Here is a 12,859-nt window from a genome sequence, read left to right as displayed (position 1 = left end):
AACGTACTCAGGCTTGAATGTACAGAATCAGCCGCTGCAGCACACACAGCCTCTGAAGAAATACCCATGAGAGATCATTGTCTGAAATGACAAATTGCATCAGTGATTGTTTTGTGCACTTCATTGTGTTCTGGTTTAAACCAGTGTGAATCTGTCTGTCTGTCCGTCCATCCATCCATCCATCCATCCATCCATCCATCCATCCATCCATCCATCCATCCATCCATCCATCCATCCATCCATCCATCCATCCAATTAAACCAGTGTGAATCTATCTATCTATCTATCTATCTATCTATCTATCTATCTATCTATCTATCTATCTATCTATCTATCTATCTATCTATCTATCTATCTATCTATCTATCTATCTATCTATCTATCTATCTATCTATCTATCTATCTATCTATCTATCTATCTGTATTACCTGCCTGCCTATGCGAAAGATAGAAAACTTGAATGTAAAAACCGGCATGTAGGTGAACCAAAAGTGCATTTTAATTCAGATGCAACCCTTTGACAGAAGCACCATCCATTTCAGTCACTCAGATGTCAGGTCATATAAATTACATAGTAGACGTTTATGGATTCTCAGTTTATTCAAGGGATATCCCTACACATTTCTAAAATGGACATTAACTTTGTGTGTACTGCTTTGCATACTTCATGAAAGAAAAGTTTAGGAGAACATTTAACTTGTTTAACACATGGATGAAAACTTTTTTTTCATTAGTTCATACAAGCAAAAGCTTTTTGACATATAAACATCATCATTGGTCCAAGTTCAACAAGAGCGATAAACCTGCAAGCTTAACATTATACACCTGTACAAATAAAGAAAAGCAAAAACTTATAATTGTGAATTTAAAAGACAATCATGTGTAAATAATGAATAAATCAAAAGTACAACTGAATGAACCTTCACCAGTGAGATCAGTTTAGTGTATCTTTATTAAATGTCATATGTATACAAAGACACTACACAAAAATAGTATTTACATCACTGTTTTAAAGTCAGCTTATCTGGCATGTGGTGACATATCCTAATGTAAACTCACTGTAAACAGAATGAATTGCATTTTACACTTATAGATAAGAACAAGTAGCAATACTGAAACATGAAAAGAAAAAGATAAGCCCTTGAATCTGATTAGTTTCCTGGTATCCAGTATAGGCCCACATTACCATTTTCTAACTTCAAATTAATCATAACCTCATAACAATCAGACTTATCTCAGGCTCAGTCCATTAATCACAGTCAATACCATTTCTCGACCTCATTTCTTCCATAATTGAAATTAGGTTGTGCGCATAATTTGGAAATGTCTGACTGGATTATAAAATGCAGTCAGTGGGTGCTTCATATTTGTGATTTTTGGCCCTAGTCAGTGCTTGTGCTTTTGTGTATATGTGAAATGAACTAACATAACTAATATTCATGCATCAATTGATTTAGCAATAAATCATTCATTGATAAAAATGCATCTGAATACATTTCATCCACTGAATGATATTGCTCTGTTATCTAAACAGATGCTTCACTGTGTCTCTGGCTTATACTTTTCTGAACAGTTTTGTATTGCAGCACATATGCTACTGTCTGTTTTAACATTTCTCTTTGTAAGTCACTTTGGATAAAATAGTCGGCTAAATGAATAAAGATAAATCTATCGCTTTTTGCATTATATTTATATAATTTGATAATGTATAAAAAAGTATACTAATCACACTGGTGTTGATAATATATAATGTAATGGGGTAACTTGGCATACATGACAATATTGTACATCCTATATATACAGCCAGATAAGCCTTATAGAATAGTTTTTCTGCAGAGTAATATCTTCTGTTTCGTCTCTTCAGAAGACGTTGAAGCATAGTAAAACGCAATGCTCAGACTGGGACCTCAACAAGCGAATGCAGCCGACCACCCGCTTTTCTAATACAACGCGTCTCTATGCTGAACAGGCCAGTGCTGATTCGGTTAACTAGGTCACTCGCACCCTCGATCTTAATTCGCCGAGCAGAACTTTGATTTCTGGCAGCTCAACAAGGCCCTCACAGAAACGAGCTCATTCAATCGCTGGCTGTTTCCAGGCACCTGTTCAGAGGTGAATGTGTGCAGCTGAGGACTGGATTAGCTGACTTATTCTTGCTCAAAGTGCCTGAATCAAATCAATCAGAGCCCTTTTCCTTCCCTGCTCCTCATCTGGGACTTCCTCGGAATTGCAGCAGATGAAAGACTCACTGCCTGTTCCCTGGCTGTTTCGAACAAAACACCACAACAACCTTTGATGGACCTCCGATTTTGGCGGGAGAGTGTGTCTTATGGGATATTTAAAGGCTTTACAGTGCACAGTTATAGCCTATACTTTATATCTCATGCTTCTTTTTATTGTACCTTTAGTGCATGATAAAAGAAAGGAAAATAATGCAAAAAATAAAACTTCCGTGAATAAATTTGCCAAAAATAAGATTTTATGATGCACAAGCAAGCAGTTACGGCGCTGCTCACTGCTCATGCACACAGCATACAACAGAATAACTGCGAAACATGGAAAAGATAGACATTTTACCAAGCAGTGAGGCTGACAGGATCCGTCCTAGACTAGAGTTATTCCACATGATCTGGTTCCTCTGCAATCAGAGGGAAGTGCAGGAGCAGGTCAAGTTCTTCGGGTTGATACTTCCAGGTTTACGCATTGCTGAATTAACTCAATTGGATACAACAAAGTTCATCGACCTGTTTACAAAAACCTCACAATGCAACATCTTGTTAGCATCAAGGACAGCGATGGGGTAAAAAATAAGGATGAAGAGAATGAGGAAAGAAAAAGCTTTATTTTATCTCCAGAACTACCACTCCATTAGCAACATTTTGTCATACTATTGAATAAAACAAAATCATTATATTTAAATAAATAATGCTGAACACAACGACTTCAACCAGCTACTTCTTGGCACGGCGTACTGTATAATCTGCATAAATATATCGGCAATGGTATAAATATACTTTTATGGTCGCATCTTTTTGGGAAAAACAAAATAAAATGCACCTTCTGTACGACACATTTGTAAAAGTGCGAAAAAACCTTACACGTGGCAGCAGATACACCTACTGATGACATTCTGACAAATATTTCAACATGCTTGTATGCATTTGAGAGTACACATAAAAAAGTAATGCTGAATGTTACGCAAAAAGGAGACCAAACACATATTTCCAAAGACACAAGTTGTGTCCAAGCCACTATATGTTCTTCAACAGTGTTGCTCATGGCATGACAATGCTACCTCTGCCTTAAATATTCCATACATGTGACCACAGCGGCTAATACTCAGAATCCATATTTCAAGCGCCATTTTAGTCACTTGACCGAGGTGCTTTATAATGAGGAAACAAAAGGCACAGCCTCAAACCCAGTGTCTTTTATGCCGTCTTCATCAAATCAATATCACACCGACAAATTTTCTGTATATTATTTCAGATAAGAGCATCACTCTGTGTTTCATACTCCACAGCCCTTTAATATCTGGGATCGATAATCCGGTATGTTTCATTTCTGTAATGTCTCATCTCTCCATAGCCATTCTTTCCGTACACGTTTATTAGATCTTATTGCTATTGATCTGAATCTTTTCGTGTGCCAATTCTTTACATCGGTTTCCTTTTACCTTTTCATTTACAGAACACAAACACGTCATTGTTACAGTGGATATAAATTGTGGTAAACTTTTCCAAGTGTCCCTGGCCTCACAGTCAGTGGATGTTATCGTGAGAGCATGACATGCTCACCCCTGTTGTGCCTCCAGTCCACTAGAGGCAGTGTGGAGAGTCCTTTCATGACAGTAATCTCTGCCATTTGCTTTGAAGCATATTCAGCCTCTTACACAGTCACCTCTGTCTTACTGTTGGTTACAAAGTAGGGTTGCGTTGGTAGGTAATGATGACTGCGGACAGTGTGTAGCTCATTAACTCGCTCCATTGTGCACATCTTCCTAGGGCCGTAGGTTTTGCGGCGACCCGCAGTCTCTGCGTTCTCCCAGCTCCTCAGCATGCCGGGGTTGGCGATGGTGTTGGAGCTGTAGGCCATCGCGGGATGGGCCACGTTGGCTTTAATGCTCTTGGGCTTCTGTCCATTTTGCTTGAGGCACGGGATCTCTGTGACGTAAGAAGCTGTGGGCTCCACGTGCTCCATTCTGACCGGATGAAGCGGCAGGCTTCCCTTAACCGCCAACTCGACCAAGTGGCGGTGTTGCTTGTTGAGAAAATCACCATTGGCTTTGGCAGCTGATGGCAAGATAGAGAGGAAGCGCAAGGTTAGTTGAGCTCAAGGGATATTGCAATAGTATGAGGTAGTCCGACATAAAAGGTTCATGTGGTGAGAAACTGAATTTTCCATCAGATGGAAGAGTGTTATGTACACAGTCCAAAAAACGCATTACTTGAAATTATGCTAAAAGTAACCTACCACAGGGAGCTATTGTGGAAAAAGTAGAATAGATGCTATTATTTCTGAATGAAACATTTAAATAGGACTGATTTGGCACAACAAAACAAATATTATGTTCAATTGCTGTTGTTTCTGTAGAAAAGGAGGCACACTCTGTAGCAACTGTAATGGCTATTTTGGTTGAACGGTTATAGCATAAATGTTAAAGAGGGCATGTCATAAATAATATATCAATATATATCATGTATTTTTTATTATTTATATTTGATCATTTAATTTTTTTATGTATTTTAATGAGTTTCTTTCTCATAACAAAATCAAAATCAAAAATTTCTTATTTTTAAATAAATATAATAAAAATTATCCCTTTAAATCTTGAATTTATCTATACATTTTTAATACTATTTTGACATCTCAATATTAGAGTCGATACAGATTTTTTCTCGTGATGTGCATCTGAGTGAAATGGATTATTGAAAAAGAAAAAAAGGCAGGACTTGGATCTATCGAATGGTTGTTGATTGGACAGAGACAAGAATAATTTGTTACATTTATATAACGCGTTTTTAGGCACTCAAAGCACTTTACATGGAAGGGGGGAATCTCTTCAACCACCACCAATGCGTCCACTTGATGCGACGGCAGCCATATTGCTCCAGTATCAATCAATCAATCAATCACTCAATCAATCAATCAATCACTCAATCAATCAATCAATCAATCAATCAATCAATCAATCAATCAATCAATCAATCAATCAATCAATCAATCAATCAACTTTATTTATATAACGCTTTTACAATGACGATTGTTTCAAAGCAGCTTCACATTGTCAAACAGGACAATATTGCAACAAAATTTGATTTGGATGTACAGTTGTTCTGGAGAAAATAGTGATGTTATCAGCATATTTTCATTTATCATATAGCGACAATGTTGGCAGATCAGTATTATAGTTTATAGAATTAAATAAATCAATTGTATTTGTATAATTAGTTGAATAACTTTGATCATAATTTTAGTGCCCCCAACTGAGCAAGCCAAGCTAATAGACAGTGGCAAGGAACCAAAACTCCATCAGGGCATGATGGAGAAAAATAAACCTTGGGAGAAACCAGGCTCAGTCGGGTTGCCAGTTCTCCCCATGCCTATTAACACACTGTGTATGATTATTATTCTTGCATTAATTCTGGCAAATTACAGTACGCTCACCACAAACCTGCTGATTGTGGAGAGGAGGCCGAGCGTTGAAGTCAATCATATATATAGGCCAGTGGGCAAATTTGGTCAGGATGCCGGGGTTACACCCCTACTCTTTATCGAAGGACATCATCCTGGGATTAATGACCAAAGAGAGTCAGGACCTTGGTTTAACGCCTCATCCTAAGGATGGTGCTTGTTACAGTACAATGGCCCTCAATTATCAAAAGTGCGTACATCAATATGGACATTGGCGTACGGCACGCTCAAATCCTACGCCAGCTCAGGAGTTGGCACGTTTCGAGTTAGTGTGAAAATGTGCAGAAAAACAATTCCTAATATCACAAAACGCAGAGATATGCTATATTATGACCCACTGGAAAAAAACAACAACAACATAGTAATTATAAACTTCAGTGTTTATTTTTGTGCAACATGGACTTCAATGTTTAATTTGTGTGACTTAACTAAAGCATTTGATTTTTATGCATGTATTCCTCCAGTTGCGAGCCTGTGCGCTTTACCTGACGGTTCAGGGTTAGGCCCGACAGCTGCGCACGGACTGGGACTGACAATAATTCAGACTGACAAAAGAATAAAAATGACATTCTTCTTCTTTTTAATAATAATAAGAATAATAATAATAATAAAATAAATAATAACAACATTCTTCTTCTAAATAACAATAAGCGTCATTAATAATAAAAAAAAATAATAATAAATAAAAAAAAATAAAATAAATAATAATAATAATAATAATCTTACAAATTGTCATGCAATTATTAATGTGAATGAATGGTACTCCACATCACATCATCATCACTATTGTACACCCCAATACAAGTGACGTGATACGAAATTAAATGCTAATTGTTTCAAAACACGTGCTGTAAAATAATGCATTGTGATAGGTAATTTATCATCCAAACAGCTATTTAAACTGCTGGAGTGCGCTTCACAACCTCCACACTATTAACAGTACTTGTAATTTGGGTCCATATTTTGTTTTTGTGGGTGCCTTTAATCCCACTCTTTAAACTCCTAAATAAAACCTTTTCATTTTTTTCCAGCAGGTGATGGTCTCTATCTCCACATCGGAGAAGTTTCGCTTCTCTGCCGTCTTCCGTGTGTCCATGGCGTAAAATGAGGGCGTGGGGGAGGCAGAAACTTGAATATATAGGGGTGTGTTATTCTAATGACGATTGTTTTCAGCTGCGGCATTCATCAAGGGCAAGTATTGCATACACCTGGATTGCAGAGGTGCGCACAGCTTAATAAATCATAAATCTTACGCCAACATATACGCCCGTACCTACGCAAGATTGATAAATGAGGGCCATTGTCACCATCACTATACTGGGGTGTGAGGACCCACACAGACCTCAGGGTGAGCGCCCCCGGCTGTTCTTGCTAGTTTTTCCAGTTGGTCTCCAATCCAGGTACTGACCAGGCTCAGCCCTGCTTAGCTTCAGTGGGAAAACAGCCTTGGGCTACAGGGTGATATGGCTGCCGGCATATGCCAGAAGAGAAAGTCTGTCATTTCAATGCAAGATTGACTTGATCGATAACATTTTGATGATAAACTATGAGCTCAAGTTTAAACTGAATAAATAAATACAAAAATGTAATGGATGAATCGTTCACAATAAGATCAATACATGCATTTAGAAAACAGAGGGGGTGAATTTCCATTTCATGTGAACATATTGGGTATAATCATCCGGTTGATAATAGCCGTTACAATTAGTACACAGTGCAATAGTAAAGTCAGTGACCCACCTTTCCTGCAGAAACATTAGCATCTGAGGTTTTCAATCTGTGGTCAGTGTAAGTGTACAGCCTGTCGTGTTCCTCTGGGAGATGTGTCCTTTAACCAGGTGATTCATGCTTACAAGTGGGTCATTACTCTTAGAGTACCAGGCAACCTAGCGTGACTTCCTCTGTCTGCCTTTGATGGTCGGCTGCTTTGACGACCTTGAAGATAAACTTTTCACGCTTAAAACGAGTTTGGTCTGCGGTGCGATGATAAATCTTATTTATTGCTCGCCTGGCCCTGCGGGAGAAGATGGAGGTGTTGTGCGCGGCAGACATTTTTCCACAATCGCGTAACTCCCTGCATCAGATACACGGATCATCACAACAGACGGTGAATCAATTACAGTGCACAATCTCAAGAGCCATAATCAAGATGAATCGTGGTTTTGTAACTAGTGCCCCCAGACAGAGTTCAAATGTCTATCGGCTCGCAACTCCGTGACTCCACGCATGGAGTTAGCGCCATTAGGATCTCAAAGGGTTTTGGTGTGAGGGTATTCTGGTAAAGGCCTTTATTAGAAGCTCCACTTCTCTATGTTGGGTGGAAATCCAATTCGGTGACCTTAGAGATGTATTTGGGGACCGAGAGAGAAGTATTGATTTGTAGAACTGGGGCTTATCAGCTCTAACAATTCTGCACCTTTTTTCATGGAGCAGGCAATTAAATAAGAAAAAAATAACCATGATGCCAGAGGGTCAGTTTTTCTCAGCTCGATGATTTCACAGTATGCATCATCCATGATATGGTGAAATCAGAATATGTCTGGTAGGAACAGGAAGGAAGCTGTGACTTTACAGTATAAATGACATGCATCAGTGAGTCTCTCTTTGGGCATCATGTCACATTGATTGTTGTAGAAACAATTTTAGGAAAATACTACAGTTAAAACATGGCATTACCAGTGTGCGTTTAGCAGACTTTTATCAATAGCAACTTCAACACAGAGTTATAGGCCTACATTTTTTACATTGTTCATTTTGCTGTATTTGTCTTCAGTTTAATTTTCACTATCTTTGGTAGTTTTAGTTTATTTTATTTTATTTTGAATGTCTTTAAGTGTAAAAACATTTTAAAAAGTTTAACATTTTTGAATTTCAGTCTAGTGCTATAACTATCTAGTGGTATTTAAAAAAAAAAAAAAAGGTTTTCTAATATGCCATGTCATAATTTAACATTCCATTATTTGTTTAAATCATGCACATATTATAGTTTAGATTCAGTTTTCCCAGTTAGTTAGTTTTTGCATGACACCATTTTCAACTAAAACTTTTAATGTTTTGGCCATGCATTTACATCACAATGGTGTTTATGTGGCCTGAAAATGCAAACTTTTGTAAAAAAGATTTCAAAGTGTGAGTTATAGATAATTATAAATTATAAATTATATACAGCCATTGTTTCCATGTAAACTACAAAAACAAGAATTTGTGAAAAGACACATGCTCCCTGAACGAACGAACAAACACACAATCTACAGGCGCATAATGTTTTTTTAAGTGACATCGCCAACTACTGGTATAATACAGCGGTTTTATTTTAGTGTTTTGACAATGGTTACATGGAAAATGCAAATTAATAACATATACATTTTTAGTGCATCATTGACATGTAAACGTATATAGACTCACTGGTCACTTTATCAGGTACACCTGTTCAGCTGCTCATTAACCCATATCTAATCAGCCAAACTCAATACATTTAGCCATGTAAACATGGTCAAGATGATTTGCTGAAGTTCAAACTGAGCATCAGAAAGGGCAAGAAAGGCTTTGAATGTTGTTGGAGCCAGATGGAAGGGTCTCAGTATTTCAGAAACTGCAGATCATCTGGGATTTTCAAGCCAACCATCTCTAGGGTTTACAGAGAATGGTCTGAAAAAGAGAAAATATCCAGTAAGCGGCAGACTGTGGGTGAAAATGCCCTTTTGATGGTAGAGGTCAGAGGAGAATGGTCAGACTGGTTTGCGCTGATAGAAAGGCAAAATAGAGTTCTGCAGAAAAGCATCTCTGAACGTCGAACACGTCGAAGCTTGAAGCAAATTGGCTACAGTAGCAGAAGAACACACCGGTGGCACTCATGTCAGCTAAGAACAGGAAACTGAGGCTACAATTTTCATGAGCTAAGAAGGTTGGAAAACGTTGCTGATGAGTCTCGAGTTCTGCAGCTGCATTCAGATGGTAGGTCCGTTCAGGCTGCTGGTGGTGTAATGGTGTGGGGGATATATTCTTGGCAGTCTTTGGCCCCTTAGTACCAATTGACCATTGTGTAAACACCAAAGCCTATTGTTCTGTTGCTGACCATATCCATCCCTTTATGACCACAGTGTACTCCTCTTCTGATGGCTACTTCCAGCAGGATAATGTGACATGTCACAAAGATCAAATGATCGCAAACTGGTTTCTTGAACATGACTGCTCACTATACTCAAATGGCCCCCACAGTCCATTGGAATGTGGTGGAACAGGACATTCACATTACGGATGTGCAGCTGACAAATCTGCATATGCTATTATGTCAATGTGAACCAAAATCTCTGAGGTATGTTTCCAGCACCTTGTTGAATATGCCACAAAGAATTAAGGCAGTTCTGAAAGCAAAAGGAGGTCCAACCCGGTACTTGCAAGGTGTAAAATATAGTGGTCAGTGAATGTATATATACGTAAAACAGAGAGTTAAGGCTAGTGTCTGTTTTTGTCAATGGACATGCATTCTGACTTCCCCTAAACGTTGCTCAATACAAGTGCTATATGCTCTAATATGACCAGTCATTTACGCTGTCATCAGCTGGCTGTTGATAGCGTGTGAGCGCAGATGAGACCTGTCTGTGTTTAAATTAAAACTCCTTTAAGCCTTGCCATTTTAAACATTCAACTGCAAGAATACGCGAAAGAGAACTAGGGCACGCTGTAAGATCATGTGTGTGTGCACTCATCCGAAGCACGCACACAGAAAGCAAATAAGGAGTTCTCTTTTAAGACTTGCGCTTGAACAGACAAAAAACATGCATGTCTTGGCGAGTATCCTATAGCAAACATTACGTAAACAGTCGAGAAAACAAAGCATGTGTGCAGTATCAGTGTACTGGATCAGTGCATTATGCCTTAAAGGGACAGCAGCCTAATATTCCCGCTGTCTGTGTTTTTAATTTTAATGAAACAACAAAAGACAAAAGAATCACTCTCTGCTATTGATAATAGCATTTGTATCTTTAATAATGATTCATCTTTATTAATTTTTTTACAGTGAAGATTATATGCAATTTTGTTTTATATTTGTTATACTTTATTCCATTTCTGTACCAGAAATCTATACTGTTAGATACCTGAAAAACCTAAAAGCACTGTTCATTTTATTTGTGTTTTTGCTCTATTGTGTTTGTTTGTGCTGTTGCTTGTAGTTTGATTATTTGTTATTATTTTCTGTATTTTTTTTTTTGACAGTAGGACTTTTTCCCCTGAACATAGCAAATACCGAACCGCACAGAAACCGTGATAAAAACTGAACTGTGAATCAGTACCTCAGTACCTTTTTAAAAACTTTTATTCAGCAATGGTGCATTAAATTTATTATTTAATTAACCCTTAATTTATTTAATTATTTAATTATTTAAAGTACAAAAGAAGGACATGAATAATGCTACCAAAGGTTAAATTACACTGTAAAAAAAATTCAGGTCTAAAATTGAAAATGTTCTAGTGACTGATCACATCTAAATTTTTCAGTTGGCCGAATTGAATTTCTGTGAATTAAATTGCATCAATTCACAGAATTTAAATTCAGCTAACTGAAAAATGTAGAAAATTTCACTAGAAAAATGTCAATATTTTTACAGTCTATGAACTTTTTTATTCGTCTGAGAATCCTGAAAAAATACAATCACAGTTTCCACAAAAATATTATGGAGCTGTTTTCTACATTGATAATAAGAAATGCTTCTTGAGGATCACTGAAGACTAAGGTAATGACTGCTGAAAATTAAGCGTTGCCATTTTATTTATGTATATATTGAGTTTTTCTAATGAGAAATATTTGAAAACTCCCAGGTGAACTGTAATGAGGTATAGTCGCTCTCTTTCGATGCAGATCCAGTGATAGAACAGTTCTCAAAGCCTCTTATTCTGGGATTCATTAATCATTTGTAAAATATTCTGCAGTAAATGTTCAATAAGAGGAATAATTTATGAGTTTTGCATAGGGAAGATCCACATGAGAGTATAATACTGACATGTTAAAAATTATCCTTTTGAGTGTACATTCTTACCCACAGCCTTGAGTGAGGCGTATTTGTTGAGCTCTTTTGCCGATTGTTGTTGCTCATAGACATGGGACAGCTGGCTGAGGGCTGGATACGGGTGCGTTTGCATCATGTTGTTTATCTGGCCGCCTTCTGCAAACAAAACAAAACATTGTTAAAGGGTTGCATCATTATTGTGTCTTAATTTATAGCATTTCTTTAGTCACCCCTAATAATATGTCCTGCTTACTGCAGACAAATGTCACTTGGGATTCAATTGCCACTAAAAACAAAAGAAAAACAGACACAGAAAGGCTCTAAAACTTTTTGTACATACAGTAGGTCGCAGGCAGACGAAAGAAGAATCAGACTGAATGGGTCTGATAACGAGCTGTTTGATATGTGTATGCGGCTAGTGTCACAACCCGGTCCAATCTGCCTCCTGTGATGTGACAGTCAAAGAATATGCAATGGTATGTACATACAACCACTCTCATTGATTTCCTCCCTTGACTTCCTCCGGTTCATAGAGATGAATTGTCAGCGGTGAATGACGATCAAAGAGGTGTAACCTGCGTGGCAGAGCTGTCAACGCAGAGCTCCTGTTGTGACTAATTAATCACTTAGCCCTGCAGCAGGGTTGCTGACACACGTCTGTACTGAGCTCCGTGCAGTGAGTCATACCACACCAGACATCACACAGATTACTGCTCAACAGAGCTACTGAAAAACTCTATAGACTATACTGTACACCCATTAGCGCTTAGTACGCTTGTTTTCTCTAATGTTTTGTCAAATAATAACCGATTACATTTCTTTGTTTTGCCAAAGCGTGGGGAAAATATTATTTATTTCCTAACAGTAGTACATCGTTATATCCTTTTATGTAATTTAAAAAATTGGGTGACTCAGGGAAATGGATACTGAACACTTTTAGTAAATTTGACTAAATGTAATTAGTTACTGTACTTACGTAGGTTTTTGTACTTTGATTAAGGATATTTAGCAACTTTTACTCTCTACTTGACTTACATTTTTTAATAAGTATGTTCTCTTTACTCCTACACATTTGCACGTTTGTACACATTACATTTTGCATGGGATCCATCTTTTTCTGTTACAATAGAAATGATATCGCCATCATTGAAGGCCCT

General features: G+C 37.6%; 1 protein-coding gene across 1 annotated transcript in view; it reads right to left on the bottom strand.

Annotated features, from left to right (window-relative positions):
* Positions 1–581: 581 nt before the first annotated feature.
* shisa9a (shisa family member 9a) overlaps positions 582–12,859 on the bottom strand; it is a 61,877-nt gene continuing 49,599 nt past the window's right edge. Inside the window, exons 3-4 of the mRNA XM_067429337.1 lie at positions 11,733–11,858; positions 582–4,292 (exon numbers count right to left, since the gene is read on the bottom strand). Coding sequence (XP_067285438.1) covers positions 3,889–4,292; positions 11,733–11,858 — 530 coding nt within the window. The 3' untranslated portion in view covers positions 582–3,888. The remainder of the gene's footprint in view (positions 4,293–11,732; positions 11,859–12,859) is intronic.

This window comes from Pseudorasbora parva, chromosome 21 (assembly GCF_024679245.1).
Source record: "Pseudorasbora parva isolate DD20220531a chromosome 21, ASM2467924v1, whole genome shotgun sequence".
NCBI classification, from domain to species: Eukaryota; Metazoa; Chordata; class Actinopteri; order Cypriniformes; family Gobionidae; genus Pseudorasbora; species Pseudorasbora parva.
Note: the sequence above shows the minus strand (reverse complement) of the source record. Positions and strands in the feature narration are given on the sequence as shown.